Source organism: Bufo gargarizans, chromosome 3, assembly GCF_014858855.1.
Source record: "Bufo gargarizans isolate SCDJY-AF-19 chromosome 3, ASM1485885v1, whole genome shotgun sequence".
Lineage (NCBI taxonomy): Eukaryota > Metazoa > Chordata > Amphibia > Anura > Bufonidae > Bufo > Bufo gargarizans.
The window spans coordinates 386,769,538-386,796,342 of NC_058082.1; the positions used below are offsets into that span (position 1 = coordinate 386,769,538).

The 26,805-nt window shown below is 44.8% G+C and overlaps 1 protein-coding gene across 8 annotated transcripts in view; it reads right to left on the reverse strand.

The window, feature by feature from the left end:
* Positions 1 to 26,805, reverse strand: part of NAV1 (neuron navigator 1) — a 482,667-nt gene that overhangs the window by 376,215 nt on the left and 79,647 nt on the right. For 7 of the 8 annotated variants that reach the window (XM_044288210.1, XM_044288206.1, XM_044288207.1 and 4 more), the window contains one exon: positions 9,939 to 10,283. In XM_044288210.1, coding sequence (XP_044144145.1) covers positions 9,939 to 10,283 — 345 coding nt within the window. Of the gene's footprint in view, positions 1 to 5,893; positions 6,028 to 9,938; positions 10,284 to 26,805 lie in introns of those variants that run through there. The other variant, XM_044288209.1, reaches the window with a different exon arrangement.

Sequence of the window (26,805 nt, forward strand, 5' to 3'; positions counted from 1 at the left end):
GCCCCTATGACGGAACTCAATACCGGAAAAGAAAAACGCTAGTGAGAAAGTACCCTTAAATCTTCAATTGTCACCAGCCATATCTTCTGTCAGAAGCTGTGACAGTTACAGGGAAAGAGCTGTACTAGAAAGGGCACACCCCTGATCTGCCACCCTTAAGACATTCTACCAGAGCAATTGAAGCAATGAATCGGGAGATCTCTGGATCCTTGTGAGGTACAGGGCCGGTTCTAGGTTTGTTAGGGCTCTTTCACACAAGCGAGTTTTCAGTCCGGATGCAACGCATACCGTCCAGTCTGAATCCTGACCCATTTATTTTAATCTTTTTAGAGAAAACCACGCACACTCTTGAGAGTTTAGATATGCCAGGTGGCATATCTAAACTCTCAAGAGTGTGTGTGGTTTTCTCTACAAATATACACAGGCTCTGCTGTATACCACAGCACCTCGCTCAAGTACTAGGAGTGCAAGTTCCTCCTCCTTACGCCATTTATTTTAATGGGTCTGTGTACACGAGCATCATTTTTCATGTATCATCTCTGCATTCTGGAAAAGTCACAATGTTTTATATTGTGTGTTTTTCACTCAGCCTTGGCTCCATAGAAGTGCATGGGGCTTATTAGAAAAACAGAAGGCATCCAGATGCCAGCATATTTCACTGATAGTTGCAAGGAGATGTAGGTTCTTCAGTTTTTCTTGAAAAATGCATGAAATCCGGATGGAAATATCGGAAACACTGAAAACAATCGCGGACAAAAGCGATTAAACTCCTGAACAGATCCTGACACAATCCGTATCGCTCTCTATAGAAAGATATTGTCATGTACTAAATGATTTTAATTTTCTTTAATGGAATAACCCCTTTAAGAGCATGACATTTATAATTCTGAGCATTAGCAAAATTTTTAAGGTCATACACATATTAACCTTAAAATCACAAACTTTCATCACATTTTTGATTTTAATAACATATCAAAAGAACTCAACTAAAGAGGTAGCCAGCAATATCATAACTCCAGGTGAACCCAGATCGTCATTTTAAAGCGATTTGATGTCAAGATAACATTGGCTACATCTGTATCTGTAACTACTAGCAGTTAATTTACTAGCAGGTAAAGGTGGACAGATAAAGGTCTTCTAAATATGTTTATTTATCTACTCAGTCTTTGTTATCAGGACTCTGAGAAACAAGATTTTCTGGTCTGATGAAACCGAGATTGAACATTTTAGTCCGTTTTGATGCCTACGGGCCTACTTCCCTGATTAGCTGAGCGGCAGATGCACACCACAGGGAACAGTGGGCGAGCTATGGATGCTCATGGTCGCCACAGTGCCGATTACTAGCCGACAGCACACCATCAGATGCGGCCATCACTGAACTTACCATCAGTCCACCAATTTCTTACCTAAGCTCCTGATGACGAGCGGGGTTATACCAGCTACAGAAAAGCATTGAGCGAGTGGGAAAGCAGTCAGACTGACGTTGGGCCGACTATTTGTTTTGCTTCGGGCTTGAATCTGATTCAAGGTCTGCCCTGCAGTGCTCTGCTAATCAGCTGATACTAAGTGCTGAGAGAATCCTGCATGAGGGCAATCATTAATCTTCAGTGAAAAACTGACGCATCATGGATCAAAGTAGTGCATGTCCTCATGATTGTTTTTACTGACCCACAGTCAGTAAAAAAATACTGAAATGTGAACAGGCACATTTAAATCAATGGGTACGTGTGCTGTCCGCAGAAAGTGCAGACAGTACACGTCAGTGAAAAACGGAAATGTGAACGAGGCCTAAAGGATCACCATGCGCATTTGAGGTGTGGTGATTTACTCATCTTGTGCTGACAAGTGTAAAGGCTTTGGGGTGAAAAAAAATAAAAGGAAGTTACCTTCTGTCAGGAGCTACAGACCTCAAGGTATTTATTAAGGGGCTGAGTGAGCATTTTGAACCCACGGGTGTTTTGCAGACATTAATGAGCAGGGGACTGTGCAAAATTAAAATTGCAAGTTTGCCAAAGATATGGCATTTCAGTTCCCAATATGTTGTGCCCAGCTTATGCCATCTGAAACACACAATGCCCTTTAAATTGGTACAGTAGATGTGTTCAAATGGGTGCTGAAATGCTATAAATGGTATACTGCTGCTTATGATGCAGGGTTCAAAAGGGAAAAATCACCTTTTGGCTTTAGCAACTGAGATTTTGATGGATTGGTTTACAGGTGCCGTGTTGCTATTGAACAGCCTCTGGGTACCAGTAGAGCCATTTTCTGAGCACTATTTATTTTTCTCTCCATGGAGCTGTGTGGGGACTTATTTTTCGCAGAATGAGTTGCCATTATCATTGGTTCTATTTTGGGTTACATACAACTTTTTGATTGCTTTTTATTTTGCCTTTTGGGAAGCAGGACAAAGAAAAGCAGCAATTCTGCTATTGATTTTTGGGTTTTGTTATTGTGTCGTACACTGTGTGGGAAAAAAATTACATGATATCTTTATTCTGCACTCAGTACGATTACAGAGATACAAATTTTATTAACATATTACCACCTTCATTCAAAGCATTTTTTGAAAATAAAAAAAACATGTTCTTGCATTCCATTTTCTGAAAGCCATATCTTTTTAATTTTTCTGGCGATGGTCTTGTGTGAGAGCTTGTTTTTTGTGGATAAGGTGATGGTTTCATTGGTACTATTTTGGAGTACTGTATTTTTCGCCCTATAAGACACACCGGCCCATAAGACACAGCTAGGTTTTTGAGGAGGAAAATAAGAAAAAATATATTTTTAACCAAAAGGTGTGCTTTTGGTGGGATTGAACTAATGGCGGTCTGTGCATGACACTATTATGGGGGATCTGTGGATGATGCACAGTTATGGGGTGGGGGATTTGTGGATGGCACTGTTATGTGGGGGATCTGTGGATGGCACTGTTATGGGGGGGAGCTGTGGATGGCATCATGATGGTGGAGGGGATCTGTGGACGGCGTTATGATGGTGGGGGGGATCTGTGGACGGCATTATGATGGTGAGGGGGGGATCTGTGGATGGCATTATGATGGTGGGGGGGATCTGTGGATGGCATTATGATGGTGGGGGGGGATCTGTGGATGGCATTATGATGGTGGGGGGGATCTGTGGATGGCATTATGATGGTGGGGGGGATCTGTGGATGGCATTATGATGGTGGGGGGATCTGTGGATGGCATTATGATGGTGGGGGGATCTGTGGATGGCATTATGATGGTGGGGGGGGGATCTGTGGATGGCACTGCTATATGTGTCATCCACAGATCCCCCCATAACAGTCCCATCCACAGATTGCCCCCCATCATAATGCCATCCACAGACCCCCCCCCCCCCTTCCCCATCATAATGCCATTTATTTTTTGTTTTTTACATTCATCTGACAGGATAGATCATGTGATATTTTTATAGGAGGTCGTTTTGGATGCAGCAATACCACATACGTATATGTTTATTTATTTGCTTCAGTTTCACATAATAAAATAATTTTGGGGAAAAAAATTCATGTTTTGTGTCATCATTTTCTGAAAGTCATATTATTTTTATTTTTCTGGCTATTGTCTTGTGTGTGGACCCGTTTTTTGTGGGAAGAGTTGACATTTTTATAGGTACCATTTTGGGGTACATATGATTTTCTGATCACTCAATATTACACTTTTTGTGTAAAATGGCTGTTTTAGCACAATTCAATTTTTTATGGCATTACTGATAGGAGGGATCATATGATATTTTTATAGAGCCAGTTGTTACGGACACAACAATACCGCTGTCAGCATTGCAATTCATTGCAATATGTGGGAAAAGGAATCTAATAAAGTGCTTCTTATAGTCACCTAAGGTGACATTAAAAAATGCAAAACATTTATTTTTTGTGCATCTGAATAAAAAAATAGAGGGGCTCCAAAATTTTGCCATATATTTAACATCTGTGGTTGGACAGTGCTGCTGTCAGGGAGAAGGAGAGACACTGGCGTCTCCTACTTGCACCGAATGTTGAGACATTTCTGGGGGCCACAGCGGACGAACGGAGCGGAGCCCAGGAATAATAGTAAGTGCACTTAGATCCCTGGGTGCCGCTCTATGCAGCCTGCTACTAAGTTCATATTCTTTGGACCCATGAAAGGTCCTCTTTAATATGTGTCACCAACGCATGTGTCTTAACTCCAGTGTCCACCTGTGATGTTATATGCATATAAATAGAGAGGTCACTGTGTACATACATGACGTGTATATCTGTATATATCGTGTGTACTGGGCTCCGGTAGACTGATGGCTTACATTGATGGTGTTTTCTGTGTTTTCATCTGCGTCGCCCTTTGTGAACGACAGCCCACTACTGACTGCTAACATAACCCCTGGCTATGTCACTGCAGTCACTGTCCATGGGGGTGATTTATAGGGGTAGGAGAACTTCATATTTGAGGTCAGCTTCCTCATGTACTGCTATTTTGGGGGTGGAGAGTGACATCATCACAGAATGACCCCCTTCCCCCACAATACCAGTTGTCACTTCTAGCCCATGTGGAGCCCTGTCCTCTTTAAAATCTCGCAAAGAAGACTTCCTCCACAAATTATCCTAATAGGATTTTACCCCAGTTAGATGGATCGTAAGAGGCGTCCCTACACTACCACACACCGCCCCATACAGTATAACGTCTCCTTGTGGCCCACTGCCCCATACAGTATAATGTGTTCTTGTGGCCCACCGCCCCATACAGTGCAACGTTTCCTTGTGGCTGCCCCATACAGTGCAACGTCTCCTTGTGGCTGCCCCATACAGTGCAACGTCTCCTTGTGGCTGCCCCATACAGTGCAATGTCTCCTTGTGGCTGCCCCATACAGTGCAACGTCTCCTTGTGGCTGCCCCATACAGTGCAACATCTCCTTGTGGCTGCCCCATACAGTATAATGTCTCCTTTTGGCCCAAGTGTTTTTTTCTGCTAAATGGGTATTTATAGCGATATATATCGTTATCGCGATAAATTTCTTAATATCGTTATCGTGGGAATATTTTTGATATCGCCCAACCCTAGTCTAAGATGACATCTGTGACAAGATGGTCAATATTTCATTTGAAACAATATCCGTGAAGAGTCTGGTGTTTGGTCCATATGTGTATTTTTGCCGTCCATGTGTCACGTTATTCCACGTGCACTGCTAGGCTGGAAAGGCGATTTTCAGAACCTCTCCTAAAAACAGTCAGTGAAAAATAGTGGAAGAACATGGATGCCATCTATGTTCTCAATGGTTGTCACAGAACCACAGGCTTGAAAGGGGCGTGACTGGTCACCAAAATAGAACAAAATAGTGCATGTGTCTGTGTTCTTTCTGCAGACCTCCGGCCTACAGAAAACCACTGATGTCCAAATAGAAAAAAGAAATGTATACAGATCCACATCTATGATTCTCTTACATGTGAATGAGACCTTAGTAAATCTGCCACAATGTGTCTCTGTGACAGGATAAAGCATATCTGGATATTGGTAAGCTATTGTGTGGAGGTCATCCTCAAGATAGACACACTAGCATGCATATATAAAGCTATCACAAAATGTTAGCATTCGGTTGCTTCTTCTTGCAGGCCCTCGCCTCTCCATGAACTGTATGAAAGAACGGCACTGCTCTAACCACAGAATCAGTCACAGACACAAAGCAACACTTCCTCACAGACATAAGGCGCCTCCAACATGGTCTCAACTTCTGACATGAACAATAATGCAAATACAGTTTATACCATAGAAAAACCTATTAAACATATTTAGAATGAGATAACATCTGGTTAAATAAGAACATTTCTTTTTTCACCTCAAGTACACAGACATGCATACACAGTTCTGCAACCAGCTGAGGTATGTGTCCTGTTATACCATACCGTTCCATGACTCCCTCTGTGTTAATGCTTCCCAGGCCCGTCTTGAGGGGTATCGCAGAGGGGTCCCTGCTCAGGGCTAGCGAACACAGTTGTGAAATGCTCCATATTTCCAGTTGTCAACCAGGAACACAGCCAAAAGATTACTAACGTTTCACACCCTACACCAGACTGATGGGCTCCTCCTCACATATTAACACATTCACTGCAGGGCACTTAAAATGCACAACAATCTGATGTATCAGAAATTAGGCCAGGTTTCAAAAATCTCAATCCTGCACACTAAGAATGAATTAACTATTACAACAATAGGGCTAAGTGTGGCAGAATAAGGTGAAGAAAATGTATGCATTAGTTGGTGGCACACAGTTTAGGCTTCGTTCACATCACCGTTCTGGCTTTCCGTTCTCCTTCTCCGTCTAGGAGCAGGAGAACGGAAAGGACGGAAAAGGCACATAACTGACGCCAAACTGAGTCAAACGGAGCCCTTAGGACCCCATAGATTATAATGGGGTCCGTTATGTTTCCGCTCAGAAGATGATTTTTAAGCGGAGACAAAACTCCTGCATGCAGGACTTTGAAAAACACATGTGCAATGTAATAGAAAAAAAACACTATAAAATATTTCAGTGCTAAAACATACAAAACAAAAAACAATACAAAAACGCTGATCAAGCCAGGAGTTTGAGGCCTCTTACACATGAACGTGTGTCCCCTGTGGCCGTATTGCGACCCGCAAATCTGGAGTGCTTTTGTGGGATTCCGTTCCACAAAAAGATAGAACTTGTCCTATCTTTATGCGGAACGGATGGATCGCGGACTCAATTCAAGTGAATGGGTCCACGATCCGCATGCGGCTGGCTAACTGTCGGTGCCCGTGCAATTTGCGGTTTTTGTTGACCCCCATTACATGAGGTTTTTCACAAGAATCCAGGCAGAGAAAACTCAGTATATTAAAGTACCAGTAAGGCTGCGTTCACACGGGCGAGATTTCGGCGCGGGTGCAATGCAGTAGGTGAACGCATTGCACCTGCACTGAATCCTGACCCATTCATTTCAATGGGGCTGTGCACATGAGCATTTTTTTTCATGCATCACTTCTGCAATGCTTTAAAATCGCAGCATGTTCTATATTCTGCGTTTTTCACGCAGCCCTGGCTCCATAGAAGTGAATGGGGCTGCGTTAATAACGCATTGCATCTGCAAGCAAGTGCGGATGCAATGCGTTTTTCACTGATGGTTGCTAGGAGATGTTGTTTGTAAACCTTCTGTTTTTTATCACGCGCGTGAAAAACGCATCAAAACGCATTGCACCCGCGTGGAAAAAACTGAACAACTAAACGCAATTGCAGCCAAAACTGACTGAACTTGTTTGCAAAATGGTGCGAGTTTAACTGAACGCACCCTGAATGCATCCGGACCAAATCTCTCACGCTCGTGTGAACTCAGCCTAAGGCCCCTTTCACACAGGCGAGTTTTCCACATGGGTGCAATGCGTGAGGTAAACACATTGCACCCGCACTGAATCCGGACCAATTCACTTCAATGGGTCTGTGTAGTATGTACATGAGTGTTGTTTTTCACAAATCACTTCTGCGTCGCCTGAAAATTGCAGCATGTTCTATATTTTTTCACACAGCCCTGGCCCCATAGAAGTGAATGGGGCTTCAGTGAAAAATGCATTGCATCCGCTGCTAAGAGATGTTGTTTGTAAACCTTCAGTTTTTTATCATGAACAACTGAGTGCAACTGCAGACAAAACTGACTGAACTTACTTGCAATCACTGAACGCACCCTGAACGCATCCTGAACGCATGTGGACCTAATCCGTCATGCTCGTGTGAAAGAGGCCTTAGGTGTTGCCTGGGAATACATAATTTTTAACTGATGCCGCCAGCCTGCCTCCACTATTAAAAGATTTAGGCCTCTTTCACACGGGCGTCAGTTTTTTTGCCTGGATAAGAGCCAGGTGCGTTGCGGGAAAATGCGTGATTTTTCCTCGCGAGTGCAAAACATTGTCATGCGTTGCACTCGCGTTAGAAAAATCGCGCATTTTTGGTACCCAAACCCGAACTTCTTCGAAGAAGTTCGGGCTTGGGATTGATGTTCTGAAGATTGTATTATTTTCCCTTATAACATGGTTATAAGGGAAAATAATAGTATTCTGAATACAGAATGCATAGTAAAACAGCGCTGGAGGGGTTAAAAAAAAATAAAAAATAATTTAACTCACCTTGATCGCGAAGCCGGCATCTCCTTGTGTCTCCTCTGCGCTGAACAGGACCTGGGGTGAGCTGCTCCATTAAATACCGGTTAAGGACCTTTGATTACGTCACTCCGGTCATCACATGGTACGTCACATGATCTTTTACCATGGTGATTCACCATGGTAAAAGACCATGTGATGACCGGAGTGACGTCAGGAAGTAAACAAGCCATTTCCCGGAAGATGGACACGGAGCCAGAACGCAGGGAGCAGGTAAGTATGAATCTTTCAACGATGGATGAAGGCTGCGGGCATTTTTGTATAAAAAATGTCAAGACATTGCTATGTAAATTTAGAGGATTATACCATATATAGTAGAGCAGCGGTCCCCAACCGCCAGGCCCTGGAAGATGGTTTGCCGGGCCGCGGCAATCAGGGCAGTCTTAAACGGAAGGGTGTATGGCTGACATTGGGGAGGTTTATGGCTGACATTGGGGGCTGTTAGATGGCTAAAGGTTTGGGGGTTTATCTGAGCCATTGTGGGTCTGATCTGAGGTCTGATTAACATTGGGGGTCTGATTGCTGGTCTGACCTGAGGTGTAATGAAAAATATTTTTTTCTTATTGTTCTCCTCTAAAACTAGGTGCATCTTATAGGGCGGAAAATACGGTACAGTGCAGCAGAGACCAGTGCAGCAGAGATCAGTAGACCATAGTCAGTTTATATAGTCGTTATATAGTGTTATATATTTTAATATGCACCCTGTGCTTTGTTATGCGCGCTAATCAGTCAGAATTCCATGTCAGACCCCCATGAGACCTCAGATCAGCTCCCCATCGGACTTTCATGCCAGACCCCCGTCTCAGACCTCGGATCAGAGATAAAATAAATACATTCACTTACCTCTCCTGCTCCGCTGGAGAGAAGCGGCAGAGCAGAAGAGATAAGGCACGTGTGCACACGTGTGCGCTCCATGGCCGTATTGCGGACCGCATTTGCGGATCCTCAATACACTGGCACCGTTCCGTGTGCATTCCGCGGAACGGAAGCATGGAACAGAACCCTACAGAAGCACTACGGAGTTCTTCCGTGGGTTTTCGTCCACTACTTCAGTTCCACAAAAAGATAGAACATGTCCTATCTTTTTTGCGGAACGACCGGATTGCGGACCCATTAAAGTGAATGGGTCCACGATCCGCTGCAGCTGTCCCATGGTGGGTGTTCATGGAAGATGCTTAAGTGAATGTATTTATTCTATCTCTGATCTGAAGTCTGATAACTGGGGTCTAGCATGAAAGTTTGATGGAGGGCTGGTCTGAGTTCTGCTGCAGCAGTCATGATCCCTTGTCTTCTCTGGCCCACACTGCACTGTCACCTGACTGCATGCAGCATCGGGTAATATTCTGCACACTATGCCCCGCAACTGTATGTAGTCAAGACAGTGCAGCACGGCCCCAGGGGAGAATATCAGAGAGTTCCAGTACTGACAGTCCTTCATTCCCCTCACCTACTGCATACTAGTCAGCGCTTTATAAGACATACTGCCATATCTCTCCCACTTTTGGTTGGGAAAAAGTGTGTCTTAGAATGGTATATTTCCAGGAAGCCACTGAGATAACATAAAAAAATGTAACAGAAAAATCGCATGAGCTTTTACTGCACTTTTTGATATGGTTTATGTTTTTACAGTTCAGACAATTTTATTTATCATATTTTTGCAAAAATGCATGCAGTTTTAATTTCACCTTAACAACATATAACTAAATACTTAGGAAGTACGGTACATGCTCATTGTAAAAGTCTAATTATAGATCTCAAGTTAAACAGTGATATAGAACTCACCTTGTAATAATATCATCATCCTCATGTGTCACCTCTTTTGCCAATTTACAGTCAGAGTCACTTCCATAACCTGATTTCAAATCCTGGCCACCACTTTCTAGAAGTTCTAAACGTTGGGTAATGCTGCATATTCGTGAACCCCCACGGAGGGGCATAGTGTGAGAGAACTGCCAGGCTCCTCCACCATGTTCAGAACGACAACCACCAAGTGAGGGAGCTTCCCCTGCTTGCAGGCGTGGACTGGCCTGTCCATAACGCCAGGACACAGGAGAAGAGCGATTCGACAGACTGGAAATACTGCGTGGATTGGCATCATCACTGTCATAACATGTCATATCTAAAGAGCTAAAAAAATATATATACATATTAACATGCAAGATTAGAAAAGACTGGAAGAAGAACAGCAAATAAAAAATATAACAGCCTTGCTACCAGGCCTGTGGAGTGGAGTCACCCCCTCCTCCAGCACCATTCTCTAAGGGAATGGCCTGGTTCTCCATACAAACAGCAGTGGTGACATTCCACAGGTCAGATTGTGGAAAAATAGAGGAGCCGAAAGTTTACTGACTCCACATGCCTGCTCAGTAGTACAAAAAGAAGTCTAAACAGTGTATTTATTAAAACTTATATACTAAATAAAAATTATATACTATTAGATTAGTTTATGAAAACTATTTTCAAACAATCACAAAGATGCAGCAGTGCTCTGTGAGCAACAAGATATATGCAAGGATGCAATATTTGTATTATTTTAATGTGAATAACTGCTATATTTACTGTACCTGTACCTGTACACCCCGCCGACCCCAGATTACCCCCCCCACCCCCCCCCACGAGTGGCCCACCAACGGTGGAGATCCTACTTATGCTACTTTCACATTTGCACTTTTCCTGCATCAGTCATGGATCAGCAAAAATGCTTCCGTTACTGATAATACAACCATCTGCATCTGTTATGAACGGATCTGGTTGTATTATCTTTAATATAGCAATGACAGATCCATCTCTAAAACCAATGTAAGTCAATGGGGGGAAAACGGATCTGTCACCATTGACTTACATTGTGAATCATGACGGATCCGTCTTGCTCTGCATACCAGGACGCAGTTGTCGTGACACAAGGGGGGCAGGTCACCACTGTGGCCCATGATTGGCTTTAGCGGTCACGTTTAACCGTTAGTGGATGTTGACTTCAGCGCTGTGGGAAGAAGAAGAGCTGGTCCAGGAGAGACAGAGACTAAACCCGGTGGTGGGGACCAGATAAGTATGATCACCACCGCAGGTCAGCCACTCTGGGAGGTCTATATTAGGCCTCATGCCACCTTTTTTTTCAAACTCCTCTAGAAATATCATATGCAAAACTGGGAAGAATAGGACATGTTCTATATGTTTTGCAGGGCTGCAGAACACGGATGTGGACAGGACACAGTGTGCTGTTTGCATCTTTTGTGGCCCTATTACATTGAACATACGGCCACGTCATTGTGTCTTAGCTAACCCCTTTAAGGAGCAAACATTTTGATTATATTTAGTGAGCCCACTTGTCCACAGAAGACAAGCTCACTCATATACGAGTCTCTACATCACACAGCTCTCTTGGGGCTAGGACTACAAAATGAACTCACTGTGGCGGAACCCGCCTCGCCACTGGGCATTGGAGAGGACTGGCTACCCGCCTCCTACCTGCTGACTATGGCCCCTGGTAAATTTGTACATTTGAATGCAATTTGGGCATGTGGTATTTTATATTGCTGCTACTGGCCCTTTAATGACCATCCGTGGACATATTATGACTTTTAGGAACAATGCCCTTTAAGACTGTGTAGCAGATTGCATTCAGGCTGTCTTAAATATTATGTATGTTATTATGGGTTCGGTTAAATTGTATTGCGATGTATTGTAAACTGTATATATCTTGCTCTTACTGTAATGTTTACTATGTTCAAGGCATTGCTGTTCTGTGCCTCTTCTCCTCCCCCTTTTTCCTGTCCCATTGTTTCCCCAGCAAGGTGTTGTCTCAGGGACACTGGGAGACCAGTTTAAACCAGCTGTCCCTCCTCAATCTCCCATCAGTCCTTGCTATTGTCTGGCCCCATCCTTCCTTGTACTATAGTCCTCCATGTGCCCTGTTGTATGTAAATGAGGCTGTTGGTGGGGTTTAAAGTAGGTGTGCTATGTCTAAATAAAGTCAGTTCCTGTTTTAACCCTCAAAGTGAAGTGTTGTCTCATTCTTGGGGGAGGATTTATGGTATGTTGTTCCAGTTTGACTGCTAGGAATGTAAACCTATTCGTATGGTTTCCTATTCAACTGTCTACAGCATTCATATGCTTGAGAGGATTTATAAGCTTCTTCGGTTCGGTGATGGTGGTGTCTGCCAGAGTGCTTGGAAACCTCAGGAAACGCTAGGAGCATCCATCAACGGAGGTACTCAGTCGGGGTGCCAGGTGATACATTGGTGGCAAGCAGGAAGAGAGCCTAGATAGAAGATCATCCAAAACAATTGTAATACAGATTGCTTCTTTATATTCGATGGTGGTAAAAACGATCTGACTTTCGAATATACACCCAAATATTCTGGACCACAATCGGACCCGATTAAAGATATTCGTAGCCATTTATCCTATAGGGGATAAAATTGACTTATGAGCAGTGGCATAAAAACAGAGACAGATTGTGCCACTAATAAATAGGTACAATAGTGGTCTTTATCAGAGAAAAATATAATCGGCGGTGAATACCAAAAAATAAAAAATGATTGATAGTTCAATAGTGAAATTGTCAGAAGTCAGTGACAGAGATAAGGGGATTGATGGGGATTGATGGCGTATATGTAACTCCATTTTGTCTTATTCAGCAACGTGTATTAGGATTGCAACAGGCCAGTGCACTATTCTAAGATTTCCATTCTGTCTTCCCCCCTCTGTAGATATTGGAGACCAGTTTAGAAAAAGGCCCATACCAGCCTTACTTCACAAGGTCATTCTCATGTTTATACCTGAATGATTAACTGCTGTTACTATGTACCATCTATTTCTGTAAATGTAGAGCTCATGTGTATTTAGGCCATACGATAAGGCAAATGCTAACATATGATTGTATGTAGTAGGGGGTCAATCCTACCCTATATTAAGTGTTGGCAAGCAATGAATAAACAGAATGGATCAGAACAAGACACCTTTTTAGTCTCCACTCTCATTCATTCTCCTGGTACCAGATAAGACTTAATTCAAGCTGATCACCGAAATCTTGTGTGTGTGTATATATATATATATATATATATATATATAGTATAAGTATTTTAGAAGTGATAAGATTATCTGTTTGTGTGAGATACTGACCGGGTGGTAAGTGTACGGTCACATCCCACTGTTATTGTCAAATTGATGTATTTTGGGTTAATTACTGTTAATGTGTAAAATTGTTTGTGTTGTGGAGGTCCGCAAGACGCCCCATTTTTAGCTAGGATCTGTGATCTGCTGACCCGGAAAATATGAACGCAAGTGGTGGTCCGAAACAACAATAGTCGATAGGGGTCCAAAGAGTATAGAGAGACATTAAGATACAAATCAGCTGATCAGTTGACAGGTCTTGTCGGCGCTATTTCAGTGCAGTACAGCCAGTCCTGACAGCTATTGTCTCACTTATTCTTTGAACTATAAGTACTAACATGGGAGGACAAGGGTCTAAGTCTAAATTCCCTAAACCAGAAGAAACTTGCAAAATCTATGTAGCTCGTGTTAGTCCAACAAACTATTACCTGATCAACCCGTGGGTAGATAATCTAGCAGGCTGGACTGAGGTAATGGATGCTGCGGATCCATTCTCCAGGGACGGTGATAATAGTATTTATCATATGGCTATGGTCAAAGGACTATGTCTAGTTGATAAAACAGCCTGGCCGCATTTCGATGCGGGTCCTTCCTGGGACATGGAGTACATGTCCAGGGGAGGAGAACAGTGGCTGGAAATAGCCCCCCACTGGTATGATGCAGGTAATAGCAAGAAGAATAAGAATCTAAAAAGTCCCAAAAATGATAGGACTCTACATGAAATAGAACAGGAGGTAGGCACATAGAAGAGAAGTCAGAAATCCCCTCCACCTTATAATAAATCCACCCCCACGGCACCTCTGTACCCAGTTCTGACTCAGATTAAGGAAGATGCTGTGACAGCGGTTATACCATTGAAACTAGAAGAAAAATACCTACCCCCCATGCCTACATGTGGAAACATAATGGAGCGCGGTTTAATTACTGGCACACCGCATACTAGTTATAATACACGCAGTAAAAGTAGACTAAAAGATGAAACAGAACAGGAAGAATTAAAAGAGGGAGTCCAACTAATCGCTCCCTTTCTGACAGTAGGACAACACTTAGGCTACTTTCACACTTGCGTTCGGGGCTCCGCTTGTGAGTTCCGTTCAAAGGCTCTCACAAGCGGCCCCGAACGGATCCGTACTGCCCCAATGCATTCTGAATGGATAAGGATCCGCTCAGAATGCATCAGTCTGGCAGCGTTTGGCCTCCGTTCCGCTCAGCAGGCGGACAATCGAACGCAGCTTTGAGCGTTTTGGTGTCCGCCTGGCCGTGCGGATCCGTTCATAGTTACAATGGAAGTCAATGGGGACGGATCCGTCTGTCCTGGCTCCGCTTTGACACGGATCCGTTCAAAAACGTTCATGTTTCTGCGCATGCCCAGTAACTTCCTGTCCCTCCCCCTCATCGTCGGATCATTGACTTGGTGAGACTGGTAAGTGTATGAAGTTTTGTCTGTTTGTCTATCTTTCTTTTTTTACTATCTATCCATCTATCTCTCTATTTCTAGGGTGGGGGGGCTGCTGGCACTTGGGAAGGGGTGTGTGTGTCTGGAACAGTGGGAGCCGCTGGCACTGGTGGTGTGGGCTGCCTTTATGGGGGGCTTCTGGCACTGGGGGGGGGGGCGTGTGTGGCTGGAACTGTGGTTTCTGTTGGCACTGCGGGGGTGTTTGTGGCTAGAACTGTGCGGTTTGCTGGCATTGCAGGGGTGTTTGTGGCTGGAACTGTGGTTGCTGCTGGCACTGCGGGGGTGTTTGTGGCTGGAACAGTGCGGTTTGCTGGCATTGCAGGGGTGTTTGTGGCTGGAACTGTGCGGTGCTTCTGGCACTGCGGGGGTGTTTGTGGCTGGAACTGTGCGGTGCTTCTGGAACTGCAGGGTTTTTTGTGGCTGGAACTGTGCAGTGCTTCTGGCAGTGCGGGGGTGTTTGTGGCTGGAACTGTGCGGTGCTTATGGCACTGCGGGGGTGTTTGTGGCTAGAACTTTGTTTGCTGCTGGAACTGCAGGGGTGTTTGTGGCTAGAACTTTGTTTGCTGCTGGCATTGCAGGGGTGTTTGTGGCTGGAACTGTGGGGGCTGCTGGCATTGGGGGGGCTGAGGGCACTGTGGGAAAGTTGTTTGGAACTGGGGGTCTGATGTCATTGTGGGTGGCTGCTGGCACTATGCGGGGCTGCTGTCTCTCGGGGTGTTTATGTCACTTGGGGGGATTATGGCTCCTGTCGGATTAATTTTTTTAATCATTTTATTATTAGGGTCGTTCCAAAGAATAAAAAAAAAAAAAAAAAAAAGAAAAGAGACATCTGCGGTGGGGAAACCCATATCTATATTTTAAAAAGTAAGTATTAAAAAAAAAAAAAATGTTGATATATGAGGAAATAGTGCTCTACAAGTTCCTTTAACGTTATCTGCATTTTGTCTGGTATTCTGTTGCGTACAGATGTCATCAAAGAAGACATCCGCGATAGATTGGAATAACCCACCCAGAAGGCGCCGCAGTATACAGTGGCCGATAAGTATAAACTCAACACTTGGAGTTTTTACTGTTTGATTCGTTGCATTAATCAGTATGTGCTCTTATTATAGATTTCTTCATCATCATCAGCGGAGGGCTCTCCCGAAGTGGGCGGCGCCAGCCCCCCACAGTCAGATTGAAAACTGTTCTCTCCGTCTGAGTCTAACGGGCTGTCTGAGACAGTGGAGCGTTTGGCTCCCCTGTTTTGGCCAGCCCCCCACAGTCAGATGGACAACTGTTCTCTCCGTCTGACTGTAAAGGGCTGTCTGAGACAGTGGAGCGTTTGGCTCCCCTGCTTTGACCAGCCCCCCACAGTCAGATGGACAACTGTTCTCTCCATCTGACTGTAAAGGGCTGTCTGAGACAGTGGAGCGTTTGGCTCCCCTGTTTTGGCCAGCCCCTCACAGTCAGATGGACAACTGTTCTTTCCGTCTGAGTGTAAGGGGCTGTCTGAGACAGTGGAGAGTTTGGCTCACCTGTTTTGGCCAGCCCCCCACAGTCAGATTGAAAACTGTTCTCTCCGTCTGAGTCTAACGGGCTGTCTGAGACAGTGGAGCGTTTGGCTCCCCTGTTTTGGCCAGCCCCCCACAGTCAGATGGACAACTGTTCTCTCTGTCTGACTGTAAAGGGCTGTCTGAGACAGTGGAGCGTTTGGCTCCCCTGTTTTGGCCAGCCCCCCACAGTCAGATTGAAAACTGTTCTCTCCGTCTGACTGTAAAGGGCAGTCTGAGACAGGGGAACGTTTGGCTCCCCTGTTTTGGCCAGCCCCCCACAGTCAGATTGAAAAGTTTTCTCTCCGTCTGACTGTAAAGGGCTGTCTGAGACAGTGGAGCGTTTGGCTTCCCTGTTATGGCCAGCCCCCCCACAGTCAGATTGAAAACTGTTCTCTCCGTCTGACTGTAAAGGGCTATCTGAGACAGTGGAGCGTTTGGTTCCCCTGTTTTGGCCAGCCCCCTATGGTATACGGTAGACATAGCATAAAACATGGATGTTTTATTTAGAAACAATTCCTAACTTTCCTTTTTTTTTCTACAGAAGTGCCAGCAGCACTCGAGAGCCTGACCAACCTCCTGAGGCGGAATCGGAACAGATCGCCAGCTCCAGCCCTCCTGTCCCTCATGCATCGACTCAGGATAATCTGGGTCCCCTACCGGGTCCCTCTGCTCAACAGAGGCTCTTAGGTTTCCATCAAAATTTGAGAGCCCTGGTGAGCGGGCAGAGATCCGGTAGGCCAAGTCGAGCCGATTATGCGAACCTTGTAGAGGTCGTTTCCGACGCTCTAGAAGGTTTTGCCCAACATCAGATGGAGTTTGGTGCTGACTTGATTCGCCGCTGGGAGGCGTATCAGCGCAGCCCAAACTACCATTATGGGCTAAACATGATCGGTTTGATGGACTCAATGACGCCCGAGCAGTTGCATGAGTTTAAGATCATGGTGAGTTTATGATCATGCTCGGGTCCCCTCCTCCTCAGACCCTTCCTTTCTCCACACCCCACAATTACGCCCTGCATCCTTTCCTATGGCCTGTAGTTTAACCTCAGTGGCTCGCCAGGACAGGGGGGCTACCATTGCCAGCCCCAGCACATCGAGTCCACGACAGTCCACCTACCCTCACAGTTATGAAAATGTATAAAAAAAATAAAAAAAAGTTTATATTTATTTTATTTATTTACAGTAAAAAATAAAATAAAAAAAAATTATACTTTACTGCACTGTGTCTGTGTTTTTATTGTCCTGTACAGGGAACCTTGGCACTATAGCTGTGTTGAAATAAAAACTACCCTAGTCTCACTACTGTGCATTTATTACAACACCCTTGGTAGTTTTTATATCAAAACAGCATTAGTGCCAATGTCGTAAGATCCATTAAAACCTGACCATCAATAATGAGCTAAATTTTGGCTCTTTATTGATCGTAAACCCTATGATTGGCACATCAATATTGTGCCCTTTCATATGAGCCCTTGTGGGAGTCACGGTCTGTCAGCATCATCAGGAATTCATTAATAAATTGTGATTTTAACGTTTAATGATTTCCCGATGACGCTAATATAACTAGTGTGATTACCACAAGGGACACGCAAGGGACATACAGTTTTTAAAGGGGTATTCACATAGACAATGGGGGGATTTCACTTGAATATGCCCCCATTGTCTGATAGGTGTGGGTAACATTGGTAGGACCCGCACCTATATTGAGAACGGAGCGGGGAGCACTGTTGCTGTAGGACACATTTCCCATGGTATGTCCACTGCCAAACGCTAATCCCCGCCTCAACCATAGAAATGAATGGAGGGCGGAAGCGCAGTGCGACCTCATCTACTTTCTTGGCTTCGTTCTCAATATATGTGAGGGTACCAGCCGTGGGACCTGCGCCTATAAGACAATGTAGGTATATCTTAAAGTGGTATGCCCCCATTGTATGAGATGAGAAAACCCCTTTAAGGCCTCTTGCACACGACTGTATGCCACAAGAGACATACGGTCCGTGAGCGGGCCATATGTCCCGTAGTGGCATTGATCGTGCACACGAGAGTACACAGCATAATAGTGTACAATCATCCTGTGCAAGTTGAGCTGCCCGCGGGGATATAGTCTTGCACTAATAGATCATATGAGTGCATGACAATAGCCCAGTTTGCGGCACAACATGGTCAGCATCATGATGCTCTGTACTCCTGTACGTACTATCAATGACGATCAGGGACATATGGCCCGCTAACAAACACTATACATCTTTAAGTGCATGTAGTCGTGTACAAGAGTCCGAAAGGTGTGGTCCATTATCAAAGTCGGACCAGCTTTGGAACTTCAACAAGATAGCCCTGGAGAAATATAGGAGCATTACAACCCTATAGATCTCAATACATGAAGATGGAACCTAGAGATGCTTTTCCTTCCAAAACGGATCCGCTAAACAGATGACAAAACGGAAACCAAGGTGACAAACGGATCCGTAATACAGACGGATCCGTACAAACGGATCTGTCTGAATGGCTTCCGTTTGGCTCCGTTTAGTCATTTTGTTGACGGATCCGTTTGAAATGCCCTTCAAACGGATCCGTGAAACGCTAGTGTGAAAGTAGCCTTAGTAAAAAAAGCCCATAGAAATAGACGATCTCAACAAAATTATTAAATATTGTCCCAAACCTTCTATAGCCCCACTGGGGACTATTACATACCTAAAAAAAGGCCTGTAGAGGGCGCAACTATACACAGGAAGATTTAAGGCTTATCCTGGATGGTATTATAGGAACACACACAACATGGGATTGGGAGAAGGTCAACTCTATATCTATGATTGCACAACGTTGTGATGCTTCAGATTATATATGCAATACAGAAGAGGGGCAGAAAAGAATATGGGAGGAGATTGAGGTCCATATGAATGAGGTATTCAAACAAAAATCTTCATTGCCTGTAGCAGTAGCCTGCAAACAGAAATCTGCTGAAACAGTCACTGAATTCTGGAAAAGATTCATTGACTGCTGGAAGACTGAGGCCGGGCTACCTGTGCGTGACAAGGATAGTTTGATTATTTCCACATTTATAAACAATTTGTCAGATAAGTTGATTTTAACTGTGAAGCAAAATGTGTCCTCATGGACTTCAGATACAACTGACGATTTTGAGAAACATCTCTTTGAAAAAGAAGCAGCTGGATGCTTTGAGATAAGGAAAGCAACATCCCCCACACACGCATATACTAGCTGAGGCAGGGGGAGGAGGGGTGGGAATAACAGCAGAACCAATGAAAAACATGAATCATTGCCAAATAATTGTTGTTCTAACTGTGTAAAGGAAGGACATTGGGCACGTCAATGCCGCGCACCAAGGAGGGGTAGGGGGAGAGGTCAGGACTACAACACACAGAGACCTGACACTCAGTCACAAAATAATCAACCAAGTCAGATAAACCACAGACATGGTTCACAGAGTCAGCCCAGATTCCCATTAGATTGGCATCAGCAAAACTCATACTGAGGATGCCCGGAGGGACACGCCCCAACTTTCACACAGGTTACAACACAAAAGGAAGGACACACCAGTAATTCTACTTAGAATAGGAGGACGAAAAGTGGGGTTTCTAATAGATAGTGGAGCTACTTCTAGTGTGTTAAACAGCTCAATGTACAAATGGCCTTTAAGGAAGTGCGCGCCCTCTATGGGGATAAATGGGGTACTGACAAGGATATACAGAACAGATTCCTTACCAGTAGAAACCATTGATAGGGAATACATTACAGATCATGCTTTTAGCATCATACCGGAATGTCCTTTGAGTCTGCTGGGAAGAGACTTATTCATTAAGTTAGAATTGCAAATCACTGTTGAGAACAATGGCATCAGTGTATACTCTGATGCTTTGCCCATAATAACCCCCACACCTCTGATCTTTACAAACTTACAAGATCACTCAGAATTAGAGGAAATAGACCCATCAGTATGGGCAAAGGGGGACTATGACACAGGATTCATTGACTGCACACCATACAAATCAAAGAAGGCAGTACACCTGTATATCAGAAACAATACCCACTGTCAAAAGAGAAACTTGATGGACTTAGGCCAATAATAGAAGAATTCCTACAAAAGGGAATCCTGGAAGAGGTGATTTCACCCTACAGCACACCCATGAATCCTGTGACAAAGGCAGATGGTACTACCCGCTTTGTACAGGATTTAAGGGCAATAAATAATATCATTGTGCCTATTGCTCCTATTGTCCCAGATGTCACCTCACTTCTTTCTGCAATTCCTGCAGACGCTGTCTATTTCAGTGTGATAGATCTGAAGAATGCTTTCTTTTCTATCCCAGTTGATAAGGCAACCAGACTACTTTTTTCTTTTTCCTTTGACGGACGACAACTGACCTGGTGCAGAATGCCTCAGGGATATGCTGATTCACCTGTAGTGTACAGCATAGTCCTCCAAGCGACGTTAAAACCATGGTTCCCCCCCCCCCCCCAAGGTTCTGTGCTGCTGCAATATGTCGATGATTTGTTACTGTGTAGCATGTCAGTTGAGGCCAGCATTCAGGATGGTTTATCACTGTTAAAATGGTTGTTAGGATGTGGTCACAAAGTGACACTTAAGAAAATGGAATGGTGTAAAATGCAGGTTGAATACTTGGGCTTTGTCCTCACAAAAGGTGAAAGGAGAATCAGCGCAGAAAGAGTCCAGTCTATTGCGGGTCTGGTCACCCCGCACACCAAGAAAGAAATGTTGTCTTTCCTTGGTATGATAAACTACTGTAGACAATGGATTCCTGATTGCTCCTACTATGACAATGTTTTGAGGCAAGCCACTGTGGATGAAAATCCAAATTTGATTAAATGGTCTTCTGAAATGTACAATGCATTTGATTATTTGAAATGTTCACTCATGTCGAGTCCAGAGCTGGGCCTCCCTGACTATAATATGCCCTTCCACATGTTTGCACGCCAAAATTGTAAAACCATGGCGGGGGTACTGACACAAGAACACGGAGGCAAGTTGCGTCCTTGTGCGTTTTTCTCAAAGGTTATGCCCACCTCTGTACAGGGGATGCCGGCATGTCTGCGTTCCCTTGCAGCCTGTGCAATGATGGTGGAATTAGCAACTACTTTCACCCTGGGACATTTAACCTTCTTGCACACTACACATGATGTTGTAGGCTTACTCAGCACAAAGATTATCTGGATATGAGATCCTGTTGCTCAGTAATCCTTCACTCCAGATTAAATATGCATCCAACATTACAGGACCAGCACCTATTTAAAAATGCATTACTAGGGCTGAAAGGAACAGAAGACGTCCTTCCTGACACATATGATTGCCTACAGGTGCTCAATCATGAGACATCACCCAGGGCTGACTTATCAACTGTTCCCATACCTGACGCACCAGAAGTTTTTGTTGATGGATCATGCTCTCGTCCCACTGACACTATATTCTGTGCAGCATATGCTATTGTCATGCTGCCAGATATAGTCTTGGAAGCAAGCCTAATTCCCATCCAGTCTGCACAGGCAGCTGAACTCATTGCACTCACAAGGGCTTGCATACTACACACTAACAAACCAGTCACTATTTACACAGACAGCAGATATGCTCATGGTGTAGTATGGGATCATGGAATGATTTGGCAGAGGAGAGGATTCACTGCAGCAGATGGTAAGAGAATCTCACATGCGCAGCTAGTCACGGACCTCTTGGCCGCAATCAGATTGCCTTCAGATCTAGCTATAGTACATTGCAGGGCACATACAAATGGAAAAGACAGAATTTCAAGAGGAAATGCACTTGCAGATAGTGTAGCTAAAGACACAGCCAAGAGAAATCCAAATAGAATGAATCATGACAATTGGGAAATGGCAGTCTTACACCCACCCTCACCTGATTTGACACACATGCTAACAGACCTACAAAGGTATGCCACCGAAACAGAGGAGAAGGATTGGTGCTATCCAATCTTGCAGAAAAATCCAAAGTCTGGATTGATCTGCAAGGAGAGGAAGCCATTCATACCTCAGCATAGTGCATCCATCTTCATTGCACACTTTCACGGGGTAGGACACAACAGCATACAAACTACCCACATGTTGTTGAGCCAATGTTTTTACATCACTGATAGCAAACAGCTGTCACGGAATGTGTACAGGTAACAAGGCAAAGCAACATGTATAAACGACTCGCTGGATCCAAAAACTAAGGAACCAAGGGAGACCCCTGCAGAAGACCTGGCACTTTCCCTGGCTGCTCAGCCTATGCAAAGATCCTAATGGTGGAGGTTTGCATATCCACGAACCTTGACTATAAAGCCCTGAGCACCCTACTATAGTGAGGGGACACGACCACCGGCTCCCTACACAAGACACGGAGGGAGTCAGGGTCATCTGGGATCCAGCAAACAGATATAAACATATAAAAGTACACTTAGCTTTGAAGCAAACAGGAGGACAGATCAGCGTGCACACACACTCCAGGAGGAAATATAAGCCGCCCAGAAAAGCATTCTGAGGAGGCATTTAAAGGGAAGCAATTAAGACATGACAGCTGAGAGAGGCTGACGAGAGGAGGAGCTGAATACCACAACACAGAAATTCAAGGAGGAGGTTCTGAAAGGCCTCTGTCAGAGCTTCTCAGCTGTCTGGTTGTGACAGTACCCCTCCCTCTACGAGTGGACTCCGGACACTCAGAGCCCACCTTCTCAGGATGGGACCTATGGAATGCCCTGATGAGACGAGAGGCCTTAATGTCCGTCACTGGGACCCACATCCTCTCCTCAGGACCATACCCCTCCCACTGAACAAGGTACTGAAGAGAACCGCGGACAAGACGAGAATCCACAATCCTAGAGACCTGGAATTCAAGATTCCCATCAACCATAATCGGAGGAGGAGGCAAAGGCGAGGGTACAATGGGTTGAACATAAGGTTTCAATAAGGACTTATGAAAAACATTATGGATCTTCCAAGTCTGAGGAAGATCAAGACGGTATGCAACAGGATTGATGACAGACAGGATTTTGTAAGGCCCAATAAACCTAGGACCCAACTTCCAGGAGGGAACCTTCAATTTGATATTCTTGGTAGACAACCACACCAGATCACCAACATTCAGGTCCGGACCAAGCACACGTCTCTTATCAGCCACACGCTTATATCTCTCACTCATGCTCTTTAGATTCTCTTGAATCTTTTGCCAAATAGATGACAAAGACGAGGAGAATCTGTCCTCATCAGGTAAACCAGAAGACCCCTCTCCCGAGAAAGTCCCAAACTGTGGATGAAACCCATATGCACCAAAAAATGGTGACTTATCAGAGGACTCCTGACGACGGTTATTTAAAGCAAACTCAGCAAGGGACAAAAAAGAACACCAATCCTCTTGATTCTCCGCCACAAAACAACGCAGATATGTCTCCAGATTCTGATTGACGCGCTCTGTCTGGCCATTCGACTGCGGGTGGAAAGCAGAAGAGAATGACAACCGAACCCCCAAGCGAGAACAGAAAGCCTTCCAGAATCTGGAAACAAACTGCGTGCCCCTATCAGAGACTATGTCTGAAGGAATACCGTGCAACTTGACAATGTGATCAACAAATGCCTGCGCCAGCGTCTTAGCATTGGGCAAACCAGGAAAAGGGATGAAATGCACCATTTTGCTAAAACGGTCCACCACCACCAGAATCACAGTCTTCCCCGAGGAACGAGGCAGGTCCGTGATAAAGTCCATGGACAGATGTGTCCAAGGACGGGAAGGAATAGGTAAGGGAAGGAGAGGACCTGATGGCCGTGAATGAGGGACCTTGGCACGAGCGCAAGTCTCGCAGGCTGCCACAAAACCCTCAACCGACTTACGAAGCGCAGGCCACCAGAATCTCCGAGCGATGAGATCCAGTGTGGCTCTTACCCCCGGGTGCCCAGCAAGGACCGTATCGTGGTGTTCTTTAAAAATCTTGTGTCTTAAAGCGAGAGGCACAAACAACCTCCCAGGAGGACAAAGATCAGGAGCCTCTGACTGGGCTGCCTGCACCTCTGCCTCCAATTCAGGAAAAAGAGCAGAGACCACCACACCTTCAGCCAAAATGGGACCCGGGTCTTCAAAATTCCCGCCTCCCGGAAAACAACGTGACAGGGCATCTGCCTTCACATTCTTAACTCCAGGGCGGAACGTGACAACAAAATTAAACCTAGAAAAGAACAACGACCATCTGGCCTGTCTCGGGTTCAGACGCTTGGCTGACTCCAAGTAGGCCAGATTTTTATGGTCAGTAAATACGGTAATAGGGTGTCTGGCCCCCTCTAGCCAATGGCGCCATTCCTCAAAAGCCAACTTGATGGCCAACAATTCCCTATCTCCCACATCGTAATTTCTCTCTGCGGAGGAGAGTTTTCTTGAGAAAAAGGCACACGGTCGCCAATTGGCAGGAGAGGAACCCTGAGACAAGACCGCCCCCACACCCACCTCAGAAGCATCAACCTCAACTATGAAGGGTAATGAAACATCAGGTTGCACCAAGATGGGAGCGGAAGCAAAACTCTCCTTGATATCAGAAAAGGCCTTACGCGCCTCTACTGACCAAGAAGAAAAATCTACCCCCTTTCTGGTCATATCAGTGAGTGGTTTAACAATAGAAGAATAATTCAAAATGAACTTCCTGTAATAATTGGCAAAGCCCAAAAAACGCATCAGCGCCTTTTGATTCTCAGGAAGCTCCCACTCAAGCACAGCGCGGACCTTCTCGGGGTCCATGCGAAAACCAGAAGCGGAGAGAAGAAACCCCAGAAATTGAATTTCTGGAACCGCAAACACACATTTTTCCAGTTTCGCATATAGTTTATTCTCCCGCAGGATGAGCAAGACCTGACGTAAATGTTCCTTATGAGTTTTGAAATCGGGAGAAAAAATCAAAATGTCATCCAAATACACCAATACAAATTTTCCCATCAAATGATAAAAAATGCTGTTCACGAAATGCTGAAAAACGGCTGGGGCATTCATCAACCCAAAAGGCATAACCAAATTCTCAAAATGGCCCTCAGGGGTATTGAAGGCCGTCTTCCATTCGTCCCCTTCTCTGACCCTGACCAGGTTGTATGCCCCTCTTAAATCTAATTTGGAAAAGACTTTAGCCCCAACAACCTGGTTAAACAGGTCCGGGATCAGAGGAAGCGGATAAGGGTCACGAATTGTGATATTGTTCAGCTCCCTGAAATCCAGACAAGGTCTTAAAGAACCATCTTTTTTCTTAACAAAGAAAAAACCAGCGGCAACAGGTGACTTTGAGGGTCGTATGTGTCCCTTTCTCAGACTCTCAGAGATATAAGTACGCATAGCGATCCTCTCAGGTTGGGAAAGATTGTATAAACGAGATTTAGGCAGCTTGGCGTCTGGGATGAGATTAATAGGGCAATCGTACTCCCTGTGCGGGGGCAAATCCTGAACTCCACTCTCAGAGAAGACATCCGAAAATTCAGAGAGAAAAGATGGTACAGTCTTAGTAGCAACCTCAGAAACAGATGTCGTGAGGCAATTCTCTCTGCAAAAGTCACTCCAACCATTTATTTGCCTTGCTTGCCAATCAATGGTGGGGTTATGTTTAGTGAGCCAGGGTAGCCCCAACACTAGAGGAGTCGGCAAACCGCTAAGGACGAAACATGACACATCCTCAACATGAGCATCACTCACAATTAAACGGATATTGTGAACTATGCCCTTTAATGACTTCTGAGAAAGTGGAGCGGAATCGATAGAAAACACAGGAATATCCTTTCTCAAAGCGCACACCTGGAAACCATGAGTTATCGCAAAGTGATTATCAATGAGATTAACCGCTGCTCCACTATCCACAAAAATCTCACAAAAAATGTTCTTGCTCTCTAGCGCCACCCTAGCCGGCAGGACAAAACGGGAACTACAAGCAAACGGAAAATCTTCAATTTCCGCCTCAATCCTGCCAATAGTAACAGACGGAACATTTTTCAAAGATTTTTTCCTCTTTGTTTCTTTATTATACCCAGAGAACTGCCTGAATCTCCTAGAGGGACAAATATTTGCCAAATGATTAATACCTCCACAACAAAAACAAACCCTCTCATGCGGGCTGAATCTTCTATTGTCAGAAGCAATCAACCCCAGCTGCATGGGCTCCTGCTCAGAAGGGGCTGACAGCGACTGAGACCCCTGCGCAGAGAATGGGACCGCTGCACAGTCCTGGGACCGAGTATGACAGGAAAGAGAGATCTCTCCTCTCTCTCTAAGACGCCTGTCAATACGAACGGCCTGAGACATAGCAGAGTCCAAAGAAATAGGCCTTTCATGAAAGGCAAATGCATCTTTCAATCCCTCTGAAAGACCATGGCAAAATTGACTTCGGAGTGCAGCATCATTCCAACCAGTATCAGCTGCCCAACTCCGAAATTCTGAGCAGTATATTTCTGCGGATTATTTACCCTGGCATAGGAGACGTAGTCTAGACTCCGCCAGAGCAATACGATCCGGATCATCATATATCTGACCCAGGGCTAAAAAGAATTCATCCACTGAACGG